The 16,154-nt window shown below is 59.1% G+C and overlaps 2 protein-coding genes across 47 annotated transcripts in view; both read right to left on the bottom strand.

The window, feature by feature from the left end:
- Window positions 1-2,790: 2,790 nt before the first annotated feature.
- MRPL23 (mitochondrial ribosomal protein L23) lies at window positions 2,791-11,760 on the bottom strand. Of its 2 annotated transcripts, XM_043973508.1 has the most exons (5): window positions 11,396-11,506; window positions 7,880-8,002; window positions 7,088-7,170; window positions 6,642-6,715; window positions 2,791-3,050 (listed from the first exon to the last, which is right to left on the bottom strand). In XM_043973508.1, the coding sequence occupies exons 1-5, from the start codon at window positions 11,410-11,412 to the stop codon at window positions 2,886-2,888; spliced, it is 462 nt and encodes a 153-aa protein (XP_043829443.1). In that variant the 5' UTR covers window positions 11,413-11,506; the 3' UTR covers window positions 2,791-2,885. The 2 variants fall into 2 exon arrangements, with proteins under 2 accessions (XP_043829443.1, XP_043829444.1); XM_043973509.1 differs by lacking the exons at window positions 2,791-3,050; window positions 6,642-6,715; window positions 7,088-7,170 and adding an exon at window positions 9,799-9,917 and having other exon boundaries at window positions 7,879-8,002; window positions 11,396-11,760.
- A 1,873-nt stretch (window positions 11,761-13,633) lies between these two features.
- The window catches only part of TNNT3 (troponin T3, fast skeletal type), a 30,811-nt gene continuing 28,290 nt past the window's right edge, over window positions 13,634-16,154 (bottom strand). For 44 of the 45 annotated variants that reach the window (XM_043970212.1, XM_043970217.1, XM_043970218.1 and 41 more), the window contains 2 exons: window positions 15,988-16,028; window positions 13,634-13,829 (listed from right to left, as the gene is read on the bottom strand). In XM_043970212.1, the coding sequence (XP_043826147.1) occupies window positions 13,781-13,829; window positions 15,988-16,028 (90 nt within the window). In that variant the 3' untranslated portion in view covers window positions 13,634-13,780. The remainder of the gene's footprint in view (window positions 13,830-15,987; window positions 16,029-16,154) is intronic. The other variant, XM_043970213.1, reaches the window with a different exon arrangement.

Below are 16,154 nucleotides of genomic sequence, written 5' to 3'. Positions count from 1 at the left end.
TGCTCCCCCTGGGAAGGAGAAAGCCACTGCCTGGATACCTGCCTGTGACTGAGGTACCCCTGAGGGTCAAAGGCCTGGGCCCCAATTGCAGGGGAAGTACCCACGGGCTTCATAGCATGGGCAAGGCCCCACTGTCTCTGCCTTCCCTTCCTCGTCCTGGTGACCAGGGAGAACCCTGCCTTCTCCTGGCCATCTGGCCAGTGTGTTGGGCTGTGGGAGGAAGGATCAGACAATGTTTGCGAAATCCTCCCGCTCCTCCTCCTCCGTGAAAGTTTCCGGACCCAAGGCAGCTAGGTGGCGCAGTGGATAGAGCACCGGCCCTAGAGTCAGGAGTACCTGAGTTCAAATCTGGCCTCAGTCACTTAACACTTACTAGCTGTGTGACCCTGGGCAAGTCACTTAACCCCAATTGCCTCACTTAAAAAAAAAAAAAAAGAAAGTCTCTGGACCCCATGCAGACTCCCCAGGCTGGGGTGGCTTTGTCCCCTGGGCACTCACTGGAGGGCCTGTCCAATCTCATTTCAGTGAAAAGTGGGGGCACTTGCCAAGGAGAAAAGCAAAGCAAGACAGGGAAGGAAGGGGGGTTCATCGTGCTCACCTCCAGGAGGGGGTCAGTTGGAAAGGCGGCTGGCAGAGAGAGGTCTCTTGGCCTAGAGGCCTGCTCCCCGGGCAGAGTGGGGCTGAAAGAAAAGGAAAATTGAACTTGCTGGTGATGAGCGGAGACCAACAGCCCACATCACCTGAAACCATCTCAAAGGCTGCAGGGACATGGAAGAGAAGCCGCCAGGGAGGCTTTGTGTCATCTTCCATATCAGTAGATCAAGGGACGATGCCCGAGGCCCTGCTGTCCCAGGGAAGGGGGTTATGCTGCCTGTGCCCAAGGATCTGACAGAGGTGGGACGGGGACTGGAAAAGACCAAGCCCAGAGACGGGCCAAGTGCTCCAGGCAGATCCAGAGCCGGGCAGGACCACCAGGTTCTCCCAGTCTGGGGGAGGCTCCTCACCCCTTCACAATGTAACTGAACGGACCATGAAAGTCACTGACAAGGGCAGGGCCCTTCAGAGGAGGGATGTTTAGCCCTTGGGGGCCCCAGAGGGCAGAACCAGCAAAAAGGAGTGACAGTTAAGAAAGGCCAGCCGGAGCTTGATGTCAGCCAGAGCTGCGAGGAAGGGGGTCCCTCTGAAGCTGGAGGCTGGGGATGGCGAGGGGGCCCTTGTTCAGGGACAGGCCCTGGGCTTCCGCTGCGGGCACTCATGGCACCGGTGGGTCTCAGGAGAACGGACCTAGTGGCCTACAGGGCCGAGGAAGCCGGGAAGGCAGTAGAGCCAGCCCAGCCCAGGGGAGCTCTGTCCCTGGGGAGGCAGCAGCTGCTGCTGCTGTCGTCTCGGGTGGGCAGACAGGCGAGAAGGGGAGCCAGCCCCACTGGGCTCCGCGCTTTGCTACATCAGTGACCAAAGCTCTGTGAGCAATTTAGGAGTGAGGGGATCTTCCCACCCTCTACCTTGCCCCTCAACAGCCCTCTGGCCACGTTGGGGGACAGCCACGATGCATTCCCCCTGTGATCTGGGAGCAGGAGGCTCCCGGCTGCAGGGATCCACAGCAGTGCACTGTTCGTCTGGGGCTCCTCATCCTGGCACACCACTCAGACCCTGAGGCAGGCAGGGCCCTGGGGAAGGAGAGACCGCCACGGCCAGGGAGGGGGCAGTTGCCTGGACAGGAACCCTTCCTCTCCGTGCTGTTGTCCACCCATTGTTCCAAAGCAAAGCCACCAAAGGATAAAGAGTGAAGGCCCAAGAACCTGGATGCCTCATTGGGAATGGCCACTTGTGAAAAGGAGAAGGAAGGCCGGGCCCCCGGGCAGCAGGAAAGGCGGGCTGGTGAACAGTCTGCACTCACTGCCCAGGACACTAGAGCCACACAGCCTGTCTGTCCGTGGGGTCCTTCCTCAGAAGGGCCTCCCTTCCCTAGGATATATGAGGACCCACACTGGCCCGGGCCCTGAGCTCCTCTGGGGAGAAGCCACCCTCCAACTGGACACAAGGAACCAGCCTCCCGTCCTCCAGGGCCCCATTCTTTCTGTCCCTCAGGCTGCCTGTGTCTGGAAGCCCAGGTCCTGTTCTGCTCCTTACTGCCACAGGGCCCTGGTCACAACCCTTAGGACCTTAGGGTGAGCTCTTCCTCTCTCTCTTCACTGGCTGGGACCCCCAGCCTCTGCCCACTGACTACCCCGCTCTGAGCTTGTTTCCCTGATCCAGACCCTCAGGGCTACAAACCAGATCATAGGCTACTGCCAAGCAGCCCGGGAGGCTCCAGGACACAAAACGCGCCCCTCTTGCCCGTCATGCCCGCTCCAGACTCCATTCCCTTGACGCTCCTCTGGCCTCCTCCACACTTCCTTGGTAGAGCTGCCTCAGCTTCCTCCAAGTTCTCCCCGCCTTTCCTCTCTCCTTCTGTGACCCGCCCTTTGGGGCCCTGCCTCAGAGGCCCGGCCAGGCTCACATCCACCACAGGCCATGGGGCCCTGGTCTGGACCTGTGTTATTCTGCACCAGCCCCAGGAAGGCCACCTCAGGCTCTCCCTTGCCTGAGTGGTCTCTGTGGGGGGGGGCACCCACTTTTACATATCCCAGGCATCCTATGCCATGGGGCAGGGGGGCTGCCAGTGCCGTACAGAGGGTGGGGATATTTCTGAAGGAAGGAGCAGCAAGGACCCACCTAGCATAGTGGCATGCTGCTGCTATGTCTGAGTCCTCCAGTGTGTACAGGAAAAAAAGGGAAACAAGGCATTCATTTTCCTTTTCCACAAAGCAAAACTTTAATTCTGCCCCGGTAAAAGTGTTCCTCACAGTGCCCGTGCGGGGCCCTCCAGTGCTCTGGCACGCCCCTCACAAGCCGAACCAGTCGGGGACACCCCCTCGCCGGGGGTCGCCCTTCTGCCTCTGTCTCTCATCCTCCACAAACTGGTTTTGGATGGCATCAAGGGAACCAGCTTCGGGGCTTGATTCCTTCTCGGGAAACAGATCTGGGAACTGGAAGGTCTGCCCATGAGCCTAGGGGAAAAACACAACAGAGAAGAGATGGTGCCTGCACCCGACCCAGCATTCCCTGGAGCAGCCCCGGCTCCGGGCGGCCAAGTAGAGCCTCATACTCAGTCACTGGGAGGGCAGCAGAGAGGAGGGGGCCCCACATTCAATCAGATGAGATGATGAACAACTCCCCCTCCCCTGCTGCTCGGCATGATGGACACACGGCTGGGCTGCCGCAGCAGCCGGAGCGTGTCCGGAGCGACTCTGGCCTCCGCTTTCATCTAGCAGCAGGAAATCATCCCCAAGGACAATGATCTTTTCACTGACATTATCTCTTCATTGAGCAGCATTTGTCCTGCTTGTGGCCTCATTAACGGCGGGGAGCCCTCCAGACCCCGAGTCCCACAAGACTTTCACCCCTGCTCCCGGGCCACGCTACTCTACAAATCAAAGATGGCTTTGCGAGTGAACCAGTTTCAGGTTTCTCCCTAGAAACTCAGGATAGATCAGTACCGACAAAGGCTAGAGTGAGTCTGGTCTGGGGAAGAGCAGGCAGGGAGGGGGGCAAGACACCCTGACTTGTGGACCCAGTGCTTCAGGAATGTTATTGCTATCAAATAGGAAAACTGCACAATTGTTTCTTATTTCAAAAATATCCCTGATTTAATCTGTAATATTTCAGTAATAGAGCTGAGAGCAAATATAGAACTCTTGACATTTCAAGATAGGTCAAGGGACACAAAGAAAGACCGGCTGTCTCTGGAACGTTTTAATAAGTAAAATGAAGCAAGAGCAGCCAGCTCCCGAGAGCCCGCGTTTTGTCAAGAAGTTTGGGTTTGGGCTGTCGGCCAACACAGGACACCCTGAGAATTGAAGGTTGATAAATTCTGATCAGATGGAGCGGGGTGTCAGAGCGGAGAGTGATGAAAGGCAGGGACGGGGCATGCTCGGTAGCTGGCTTTCAGGAGGATTATCTTACACATTTCAAAACTTTTTTTCCCTTTTTTTAAAATACCAAAGGGCAATAGTTTACATGCAGGGCTGATTGCCCAGAACAGGGGGGTTTATGTGGCCGATTTTCTACAGGGCAGGGGGATGCAAAACGACGTTTTAAAATGTAAATACAAAGTTGGCAATTTACAAGAGTTCAAAAAAGTGAGGGAAGGGTTGGGCTGAAATCAGGGTCGCTTCCTACTGGGGACAAAGGCTCCGCATGTGGATGGGTGCTGAGATGGCAGGAAATTTAGGGTTCCTTGGGGAACTTTTCTCCCTTGTAGAGAATTTAACCTTTAACTTAAAAAAAGAAAAGAAAAGAAGCCCATGGTCCTTCCACAGAGAAAGGAAAAGCTGACCAGTGGAAAAGAACTGGAGAGGGAAAAAACCCAAAGCCCTGAGAGCCCAGGACAAAGAGAAGAGGAAAAAGCCCCCACCCGGGGGTTTTAGGGAGTTTGTGCTCGCTTAACCTCTTCTCTGCCGGCCAGCTGGGCAGACGGGCTTTTAGCCCGTCAGGAACCCGAAGCCCTTTTTGGAGGGATATCTGGGCAACTGAGGCATTTATTCTAGTTTTTAGGAATTAGGGCAAAAGCTGTGTTGGTCAGGCTTGGAGTCCCGCGACAGAGAAGAGGGTCCTAGACACATTCCCTAACCCAACCCTTGTTTCCCAACGCTCCTGCACATGTTTCACAATCAGATCTGCTAAGTAAAAGAGCAAGCAAAAGGTCAACGGGAACGAGAAGCGAAATAAAGACCCCCAAAGACAGGGCAAGTGACCCCCAGGCTGTTCCCATCACTCGGGCTCCCCCCCCCACCCCGTTTCCAGGCTGGCCCAAGTCCTGCCGGAGACGGCCAAGTCGCCCAGGCTGGGGGGTCGTCCGTTACAAATTATGATCAAGGAGCCCTCCTGAGCAGTGACATTAGACACACACTGAAAAAGGAGAGCCCCATGCAGCTGCTGCTGTGAGATCTCTGTGCTGCAGTTCAATTTTCACGATTGGGGGGTGGGGGCCCCGAGGGAACCAAGGGGCTCAGATGACTCCAAAGCCCCTGGTAACCGTAGCCTTCCCTGAAGGGGCCACAGCCAGGCTCAGCCCAGCCCTAGCACAGTGGTCTTTTTGCTGAGGGGCTTCCTCTGGTCCTGGGCTGGGCTGCCACACACCCATGGCTCCCAGCCCAAACACATATGTGGGTTCCCGGGCGGGAGAAAGAAGGCGGTTGTTGTCTGGAAGGAGGCAAGCCCACCCCCACTCCTCACAAAGGCGCCCCAAGCCCACGCCAGCCCTGCACTGCCCGGGCTCGCTCCCCAAGAGCACTACTGCCATCTGGCGGATGGATGAGGGAGTGCTGGCTGGCCAGCCGCTCCCCACCCTTCCCGCCACCCCGAAAGCGGGACTAGCTGGAGGAAACCCAGCTGAGAACAGACACTGGGGTTCCCGGGCCCGCATTGACCCCATTCGGATCTGGGGGAGAGCTGGGGCAGGGGATGGCCACGAGGCTGGTCCGGGCCAAAGGAATCGGCTTCCGAGGCTGGAGGTGGGGAGAGGAAGAAGGGGCTCCAGAGACTGGGCTCTGGATCCTGCCCTCACCTGCCCCACGCCCAAGCTCCAAGCCCCAGGCGGGTTGTCCCAAAGCCACTGGGCTGAGACCCCAGGGAACTGACGTGAAACCTTCCCCAGGCCAACAGCCCTGTTTCCTTGGGTCTTATCTTATGGCTGAGGGGAGGGGGCTCCCGAAACAAGGGAGAGCCAGCCCTGGCCAGAGTGAAAGCCAAGGCCACCCACCCACCTCTACTGTGTGAGAGGAGGGGGAAGGAGAGGGAGAGAGAGAGAGCCTGGGCAGGGAAGGGCCAGCCCAGATTTCAACAGGGAGGTGGGGAGGGAGCAGCAGAGCAAAGGTCGGGCCCACAGCCACCCAGGCCTCCAGCCTGCTGTGGCCTGAGGCCAGGGCTTAGGGCCGGGGCCTGGGTCAGCATGCTGCGGAAGGGCCTGCTCACAAAGGGAAGCCCCTTGGGCAGCCTCACCTTCCTTGTAGGGGCAGGGGTGACCAAAGAAGGCACCAGCCACAGGGTCACCCGCCCCTGAAAACACTGAGCCCAACAGCTGCTGGGGCCGCTGCCCTTGCCCAAGTCTGAACCACATTCTATGACACTCTCTCTCTCTCTCTCTCTCTCTCTCTCTCTCTCTCTCTCTCACACACACACACACACACACACACACACACACACACACTCACACAGAGACATACACACAGACTCATACAAAGAGGCATACACAGACACAAGACACATACAGAGACACAGAAACACACACACAAATACACATACACAGAGACACACAGAGACACAAGAGACAGACACAGACACAGATACACACACAGACACAAAAGGGGCACACACAAAGACACAGAGACACACAAACATAGAAACACACACACAGACACACACATGACCAAAGGGCCTGTGGTCTGGAAGTCTGGGAGGCTGCACCCAAGTTCCGCTGCCTCCAGCTACTCCAAGGCCTCTCAAGGCCGGGCTGCGCTCTCCCTCTTGGGAGAGCTTCCTCGCCCTGGACACGGGGGAAATGCCTCGCGCCCTTGTTCCTGTGGCAGCCCTGGACTCACCAGCTGGACATAGGCAACCTTGTAATCTGGCTGCTTGATGCGCACATTCCTGTGGTCCCTCTTCTTGTTGGAACCTGTTGGAAGAGAGACCTCTCTTCACCCCCTACTCCTGATTTCAGGTCCAGGCCCCAAAGCCAGGGCCCCCATCCCCGGCATTTGCCACCCTTTGGCTGTCAGCCTCCCTCTGCTCCTGGTCCAAAGGGCACCCCCTTCTGGGGGTCTGAAGCCTGAGCAAGCTTGGAACATGGGAGCACTTGGGAGGCCGAGGGAGCAGAGACCCAGAGTGTCAGAGGCCTGGGGGCCCCTGGGACAAAATCAGGCAGAAAGCCCGCCTTGGGGCTGTGGGGGGCCTTGGATAGCCACTGCTCTCCTGAGCCACAAGTGCCACCACCTGGTCACTAGCGGGCAGAGCCCAGAGCCGGGGAAAAGAGGCAGCCCACACTCACCGTGCTGTATGCGTGTTCTCACAGCAGCCACGGGCACGCCGTAGATGCTCTGGAGATAATTCTTGAGGTCGATTCTGGTCATCCTGCATCCCAGACAAGATGAGAGAGAAGGTACCTTGAAATCAAGGACCATGCCAGCCCAGGGGGCTGCCAGGGAGCACTGCAGAGTCCCAGAGGCCCCTTGGGGCCCCCTTGTTGGCACCTGCCTCACCAGGCAGGCTGCCCCTGTGGTCCGACACCGGGGAAGATGGACTGGGTGGGCCGCGCCCAAGAGCCCAAACCTGCATCCTCCCTTTCTAGCTTGTCAGCTGGGCCTGGCCAGACGTGGGGAGGCCCAGGAGCAAACGAATGCTGCCCAGACCTCCTCCCAGGCAGAGAGCCCCAGCGTAGAGAAGCCCCGAACTCGAGTGTCCAGAGAGAACCTGCAGCCTTCCTCTGAGCCCAGCCAGCTTCAGATGGGAAGACTGTCCTGTCTCAGTTGTGATTCAGTCTCTCCCTGGGACCGAAGTGGCAAAGCCTGAGGCCGCCTTGTCCAGGGGACCTGGCCCTCTTCCCCATGGGAGCAGAGGGGCCTGCCCAGTGAATGGGGCAGGAGAAGGGCAGAGGCCCGTGGTGTGGAGTTCCAGTGCCTTCCCGGGAGAGGCACTCAAGGCCCCACACGTCTGCACCCCAGAACCTTTGCTGAGCTTGCTCTTGGGTCTTTCCGTAGCCCAAGGAATGGGTCTGAACCCCAGAGCTGTGCCCTGCCAGGCCTCCAGGGCCAGGGGCCCCCCACCCTCCTGGAGGACTTACTCCATCGGAATTCGGAACTGCACAGTGTCCTCTGGTTGGGCTGTGCCGGGCCTCACCAGCTGGATGAAGAAGTTGGTGCGGAAGATGCGCAGCTGAGGGTTTCCTGCCTGGTACAGGGGGTACCTGCCAGAAAGACCCTGACTTGTTATCTTGGTGGTCAGCCCCCTCCCCCTGCCAGGTTCTTTGGGGGGCTCCTCGTCTACACCCTGCCTGCAATGGCCAGCCTGGTCTCACCTGTCCAGCCTCTCTCAAGCACACACTACACACAAAGCACCCCAGGCACGATTCACTGGGAGAATGCGGGAAAGCATCGTGCCTCAGTTTCTCTTTCTGAAGGGAAGCGTGTGGAGCCCTAGGATGGCCTCGAAGGTCTCTCCCACCCCAACATGAACGACTGCAGGTGGGCTCACCCCCACACTCCTGCTGCTGACCCGACAAGGCCCACAGGCTCAGCAGGAGAGAGACCTCTGCCGGCTGTGGCCTGAGCAAACGCCCAGGCTGGACTCTGCTCCCCCAAGGCCCTCCGGTGGCCATTCGGGATGGTGCAGGAGGGCGGTCAGCGGCCTCCCATGTTCCCCCTGGTGGCTGATGCCCATGGTGCACAATGGCTGGTCCAGGGGAGGGGTGCACCTCATGACTGCTGAGTTGGGGGCCATGGCTTGTCAGCCATGAGCTTGTCTGTCCTGGGCCTGCAAGTGCCAAGAGTGGACTTTGGGTCAAGCCATGGAAGGCACCTGGCACAAAGAGCCCCTGGCCGCTTTGGGGCAAGGGGCTGAGGCCGACCTTCCTGGGAAGAAAGAAGCAAGCCGAGGAGCAGATGGGGGGGAGGGGGATGAACAAGAACAAGGCTCCCCGAGGCGCCTGAAACAGGGCAGAGGCTCTGACCCAGCAGCGGGAGTGGAAGGGCCCTGGGGGGGGCCTAATCTTTCCCTTAGACAGCAATGGGAATGAACCACAGCCAGGCTCCTTTGGCTTTGGGGTGCCCCTTCCCCCTTCTCTAAGTCATCTTTAAATATGCAGACTACACACACTTCTGAGGGAACCAGTTAAGTGAAACACAAAGAGCAAAGTGTTTTAAAAACTGATTCCCAGAATCTAACCCCACGCTGGAGGGTCTCTCGGACTTCTGGCTAGGACGATGAGTGAGCCCTAAAGCCCTTGGTGCAGTCAACATCAGGCACCAACCTGACGTCACCAAAGCAATGACATAAAGGACGAGGCCTGGCCGTCCACTCCCCCATCTGAGGTGCGTCTGCCTGGAAGCTGAAGGCTTCCCTCGGTGCTATCTCCCCACTGGACTGAGAGCAGACCCAGCTGACCCATCTATTTGGACCTCCAGGGCACAGCCCTGGGCCCAACACACAGTAAACATCCAGATGGATAGAAAGAAAAGGAGATGGATAGACACAGACTGGTAGAGAGAAAAGGGTAGGTACAGAGAGGTAGGTAGGGAGACAGACAGACATGGGTGGATGAATGGATTAGACAGATGAACAGAAGATAGAGAGACAGGCAGGCAGGTAGATCAGTGGATGGCCGGGTGGATGGATGGATGAATGGATGGATGGATGGATGGATGGATGGATGGATGGATGGATGGCCGGATGAATGGACGGACGGGTGGATGGATGGATGGATGGATGGATGGATGGATGGATGGATGGATGGATGGATGGATGGACGGACCGACGGACAGACGGACGGACATATGGATAGATGGATGGATGGATGGACGGATGGACGGCTGGCCGGCTGGGTGGATGGATGGATGGATGGCCGGACGGCCAGACGGATGGCCGGACAGATGGATGGATGGACGGCCAGCCGGGTGGATGAATGGACGGATGGATGGATGGAGAGAAGGACAGATAGGCAGACAGATCAGTAGAAGGCCAGACGGATGGAATTCTGGAGCGTACTCAGGCTCCTGGCCCAGGATGGGGCGCCCTTCAGAGAAATCTCAGGGGGTGACTTGAGAGGCTCAACAGTCCAGTGAAAGTCCGCTGGGTAGGGCCTTGGGAATCTAACTGAAGGGGTTCTAAGTGGAAAACAGAAGAGGAGAAATAACAATGTGCATTAAGAAATGGGCCTCCAGCTGCCTGTGGAAGGTGGGCTTGGGCTTTTAGGGGGCCTGTCCCAGCCAATGTATAAAATTGTTATTTGAGATTTTTGTGACCCCATCTTTTGGCTAGAATTCCAAAAACCCTGCTGCACACGCTGGCCTGGTCCCTACACTAAGAGATTAATGAGGTGAATGGAGAGTGTTTTTGGAGCCTCTCTGGAAAGGTCAGCCCCCAGTGGCTGATGGGGGACAGTAAAGGAGCCTCCACTCGCTCTGAGGAGGCCCCAAGCCCCACCAGGAGAATGAGCAGAAGAGCCCGAATGAGAGAAGAGGCCACCAGGACCCCGGGATCTTTGTGGCTGTGCCTCACAAGCAGAGCCTACACATATGGCCTCAGGGGTCCAGTGACCCTGCAAGGCCAACAGTCATCAGAGCGAGAGGAACCCTGCCCCCTGCTCAGCCCCACCTGGAGGCCCCTGGGAAGGATAATGTCCAGCAAGGGGAGTCAGGCGGGGGCTGGGCTGGGCGTCCATACTGGGTGTGTTTAAGGGGGACAAGAGGGCCGCAGACCCTGATGTGAAGGGGACCCTGAGGCAAGGAGGTCAGAAATGGTAGTGCCAGGATTTGAACTCCAGGCCACCCTCCAAATCAAGGCCTCTTTTCATAGCCCTTGATGCTTCCCATGGTTGGACACTACGTGGGAACTGTTCTGCCCAAGACCATGGAAATCAGGGGCCATCTACCATTTTACTGATGGGGAAATGGAGACCAAGGGCCAAAATCAGAGGCAGGATTTGAATCCAGGACCCCCAACGCTGCAGCCAGGGCAGGACTGGGCCAACTGAGGCAGGCTGATTCAGCGCAAACGTCCTAACAGAGGATGGTCTCTGAGCAGGAGTGAGGGAAATGTTGGGGGGTGGGGAGAATTTCTCAGCTGGGAACGAGGTAACCCTTGTGTTCGCTGTCAGCTCTGGGAGGAAGCTCGCTGCCCCTGGGGAATTCTGGGGTCTGAGACAAGATGGGGCGGAGGGGCTTCTACTGGGATGCGGTGAATAAATGAACAAACGAGGGAGTGAGTGAACTAACGAATGCATGAGCAAATGAATGGAGGTGGCTGAGTGAGCCAACCGTCGGGGCAGGTATGCCAGGGCGGTCCCTGGGCCACGGGGCCTCTCGGGAGGGGCGTGGCCTCAGCCCAAGCCCCGCCCCTGCGAGAAGGGCAGGAGGAGGGGCAGGGCCCCGCCGGCAGGGGGCGCAGCGGGGGTGCGGGAGGGGGAACCCGGGCAAAGGCACGAGAGCCACGCAGGGGAGGGAGGGCTCGGCGCGGCGACCCCGGGGGGGGCTGGGAGCCGGCCCCGCCACGGAGGCCGGGGTCACGTGGGCGGGCAGGGCCTCGGTTTCCCCCCCCCCCCCGCTCTCGCCCCAGTCCAGGTCCCAGGCCGCCTCGTACTCACAGAACGTTGCGGGCCATGACGCGCGTTCGCTCTGACAGCGGCTCCCGGAACTTCCTGTCGGCAGCGGAAGTAGGGCAGAGGGACGAGGCCGGCTGCCGCGCCTGCGCCGTGGCTACTGCCTGCATCGCCCTCTGGCGGACGGAGGCCGCGCCCCGCTCCTGCCTCCGCACCTTTGTCTCCGGTGCCCTCCCCCAGCGGGCTGTTCTGCACCTGCGGCGGACGCCGGGTGACCGTCTCCTAGAGGGAGGCATGAGGAAGCTGAGTCCCAGGTCCCGGGGCCCTCGGTGCCTAGGAGGAAGGGATTCCCTGGGGCTTTGCCTGGGCCTGGAGAGGGCGCAGGGGAAAGTCGGGGTGGGGGCGGGAGTCCCGCGCGCGATCTGGCCAGAGGATGGCTGAGAGCGCTCCGGGAGAGCTTCCTGCAGCCGCGGGGCGGCGACAGACCTTCCAGGCAGAGAGGAGAGCCACAGGAACAAAGGGGAAACTGAGGCAGGCGACCAGGAAAAGACAGGACGGCCAGGCCCCCTCTCGGAGCCTTAGCTTCTCGTCTATGAAGTGGGCAGAGTGGGCCCCAACCCCCGACTTCCCCTTGTGACCTGGGGACACAGCGGGCGCCTAATAAATGTTTAAGAATTGACTGATCTCCCCCGACTCCTGCCTCTGTGCTGCTGCTGGGCCTCATCGGGCTTGGGCAGCCACGGTGGCACCATCCTCTGGACTCAGGAAGGGAGTGAGGCAGAGCTGCCCGCATCCGGGTATCCAGTGCCAGTCAAGATGTTGCCCGGGAGGATGCTGGTCTGTCTTAAAACCAAGCACAGCCACCACAGGCCTGGGGGGTGGGGGTGGGGGTGGGGTGTCTCACTTGGGCCCAGTGAAGTTCCTCACACATGTTGGAAGGTCTCCATCTCTTTCCCCACCTCCTGCCCTGCCCGACAAGTGAGAGGCCAAGGGAGAAGGGCAGGGGGCAGGCAGAGCCACGCCAGCCCCATTTCTGTCCCTCTAGAACTGCACTTACTGGCTGATGCTGAAAATCCCCCACTGGGGTGCCAGGAGGCCCAGCTGGCAGGGTCTTGGGGCAGGAGGCTGAGATTCTGAGCACTCGCTCTACAGAGTCCCAAGGACCAGAGAGGTCTCGGTCATGCCCACGGGATGCGTGGGAGCAGAGGGATCAGCCCTTGCCCTTCCCCCTGCAGTTTGGCGCAGCCCTCCTTCCTCCAATGGACCCTGATGCGTGGGGATACCCCCCTCCAAACAGCAATCTGGACCGCCGCAGCCCTTAGAGTTCCCAAGCTGGGCCTGGCTCCCGGAACTCTCTTGAGTTCTGTCTTGTGCCCACCCCACTGGGCACCCCTGGCTGCCACGTAGACAAGATAGTTTCATGGAGGGGCAGCTAGGTGGCACAGTTCATATAGCACCAACCCTGGAGTCAGGAGTACCTGAGTTCAAATCCGGCCTCAGACACTTAACACTTAATAGCTGTGTGACCCTGGGCAAATCACTTAACCCCAATTGCCTCACTAAAAAAAAAATGGTTTCATGGGGAATATGGGGTAGGGGGTTTGGGTAGGGGTCCTTAGGAATTCCTCTTTAAAGAATGACACCCTCTTGCCCACAAAAGCAGTTAGAATAAGAGGGAAGTTTATTTCAGGGCTGAGGAAGGGAAAGGGAAGGGAAGGGAAACCATGAAAGAAGTCCTTGGACTTCTCATGGGGAGAAGGCATGGCACAGAGTGTGGCTCTGAGGTACCAGTCTCCTCGAGCAGAAGGCTGGCAGGTACTTTTATAGAGGGCGGATGGCGGTGACCATCTGACTGTGGAAAGTTCCCTTAGTGGGGGAGTTGGGTGAGGGGCGGCTGCCGATCTCAAGCCATCTCCTTTGGACACAAAGGCAGCAGCTACACAATCCCATTGCCCCAGGGTTGAAGGAAACCAGAATGAAGGGTGGGGGGCTGGGAGTTTATCTCTCTAGGCGTGTTGGTCCTCTGGTTTAGCTTCTCTAGGAGAAGGTTCTTTGATGTACCCCAGAGAACTTCTGGGGTGCCCTGGGCCCATGACAATGGGAAGGGCCCACCTCCTCCAGGCAGCCCCCCGCCCCACCACACACAGACAACACGGCAGAGAAGGGGTCGTTTGAGCTTTATTTACAAGCCCCGCTGAGGGGAGCCCGGAAGTCCCTGGAGGGGGAGACTGGCAGAGGGGGGAGGTTGGGAGCAGATGAGGGTCTGGGAGCCAGGGGGACGTCGAGTCTGTCGGGCGGCTCGCTGAGGCTCCCCCTTTCCCTCTCTGGGGGTCAGAGGCAGAAGGGGAGGTGGGTGGGCGGCAGCATCTGAAGGGGCGGTTTGCAGCGGAGTGATCTCCCCATCTCCACTCTGGAGGCGGACTCTCTGCCTCACTTCCAGCGCCCACCGACCTTGCCCTTGGCACCGGCCTTCTTGCTGCTACAAGTGGAGAAGGGAAAAGCACGTCAGCCCTGGGGCAGTTGGGGAGGGGCCAGACCAGGCAATGGGGCTTTGGGGCTGCACCAGCCCTGGGGCAGGGGGCGCCTCTGGGTCAGAGCCCCAAACACCCCCGGGGGCCTTAACACTCACCTCCAGCCCTTCATTTTCTCTTGTTGATATTTAGGCCCAATTCCCCAGACTTGGTCCAGTCCCGGCCCTGAGCCCCATCCCCGGCCCTGAGCCCCATCCCTGGCCCTGAGCTCTCTCTCATCCCTTCAGGAGACTCCAAGGGTAACCTGGGATTGCCTTCGACCAAGCTGGAGGCCTCAGAAAAGTTCCTCACCCACGCTGGAAGGCCTGTGTCTCTTCCCCCAAAGAGGGGGCTGGGGAGGGGGCTGAGCAGTCTCTACTTACCTGTGCTTGGGCCAGCCCTGGTCAGGGCTGAGTTTGTCCCTTGCCAAGCAGGTTAGTCTGGAGTTAGGGGGTCTGAGGAGGGCGGAGCTGGGAAGCGGAGGAGGGACCGGGCATTGCTCCCCACGCTCCCTTCCTCAGACACACGGCTCCTACCTGGACTCATGGCACTGAAGAACCTTTCATTTCATGGCATTCCGTCCTGAAGGGACCTTCAGAGGTCACCAAGCCCAATACCCAGCTTTTACAGATGGGTAAACTGAGGGCCAGCAAAGGCAAAGGACTGGGATTCCCAGCCAGGTCCTCCAAACCCTGCAGTTCTCCCACTACCCACCCTGCCTCCTGGTAAGGAAGGCCCCCCTGCAGAAGGCAGGAGGGGAAGGCCGGGCTTCTAGCCCATGCGTGCTGGGGAGGGGCTGCCGTCTGGGCTCCCCTAAGTGAGGAGACCTTCTCTGCTGAGGGCCTGAGAAGTCATCCACAGAGCTTGTCTCCCCAGGGGGACTCAGTGCCTGTGTCGGGAGGAGCCATCAACGCCGGCACGTGGTCACACGCAGACACACACGGTCACACCTTGCCGGCCAATCGGCTCTTTCCAAGAGCGGTCTGTGCCGACCCCTGACCACCTACACCAGAGACAAGGGCCTAAGCCCCCTTTGGGGAGGCGTGGTAGAGCCTGCACCTTTCCAAACCAAGAATCTGAGCTCACCCCCAAACCTGTCTCCTCCCTGCCCCATCAGCAGAAAGCTGACGAGAGGCCCGGACACAGGGGACTGAAGGTCCCAGGGGGTGGGGGCCATGTTTATTTCACCCAGCACTGGCCTGAGTGTCAACTTCACATATAAGAAGATGGAAACACCAAAGGGTATCTTTGCCCAAATCTTCACCGAAGCTTTCTAGTACCCTCTGCTCCCCCAAGGGGGTGGGGTGAGGGCTTCTTATGCCCATTTCACAGAGGGAGATACTGAGGCCCCAAAAGGGAAGGGGACTTGCTCAGGGTCACACAGCAAACTCCTGGCAGAGCTGCTCCTAGACCACCATCTTGGGGACCCAGTCTGGGAAGGAGGCCAAACACTCTGGGAGCTTCATTGTAGTCAGTCTGGGACCTGGCTAGCCCACCCCTGGTACCTTCAGTCCTGAGGGCTGCCCTGGGGACCCACCAGCTACCAGGGCCTCTGGTGGCAGCAAGAGGGGAAGGGGAAGCCAACTGGGCCCCTAGGGGGCTGATTAAACTGCCTTGAACTCTTGCCCAATGCCCCCAGATCCCCAGGGGCCCCTGGCGTCTGTACACATCACAAGGGGCACAGTTCAGCCCCAGGGGAAGGTCGGGGGCCCTGCTCCCACTGTCCCTGCCCCTCGCCCCCGCTCTGTCTTCCTCTCAGGCTGCCCTTGTCTCTGATGCATCCGGCCAGGAACAGGAATGAAGCGGTTAGTGGGTGAATGCTCTTGGCCCAGGGTCCCAGCCGTCACTGATGCCCAGGCTCTGGGCCAGGTGGGAATGGGAGATGAGGCTGAGTGTCCATGGCCAGGTTGTACAGGACCCTTCTCTGGAGTCAGACTGACTCAGTGCATCTGCAGGAATGATCTGATCTCTCCCTGGCCCCCTGGAGCTCCCTGGCTCCCTACTGTTCTCCCAGAGTGGAGGATGGGGCGTGACGGCTGCTCCCCTGAGTTAGTCTCTGATCTCCCTGCCCCGCCTGGCCCAGCCCGGGCTCTGGGCACTGGGCTAGAGCAGGGCTAGGCTACTCACTGCTTCTGGGCCTGGTCAATCCGGTTCCTGAGGGTGGTAATCTGCAAATAACACAGACGCTGGGCTGTCACAAGGGTTGGGATAGTTCAGGGAGGGCCGGGGAGCCCGGGATCCTTCCATCCATTGGTGATGTTGGTCAAGGGTGGCCCAAGTCCGTCGGGGACTTG

This window comes from Dromiciops gliroides, chromosome 6, assembly GCF_019393635.1.
Source record: "Dromiciops gliroides isolate mDroGli1 chromosome 6, mDroGli1.pri, whole genome shotgun sequence".
Classification (NCBI taxonomy): domain Eukaryota; kingdom Metazoa; phylum Chordata; class Mammalia; order Microbiotheria; family Microbiotheriidae; genus Dromiciops; species Dromiciops gliroides.
This window is presented reverse-complemented; position numbering and strand designations above follow the sequence as displayed.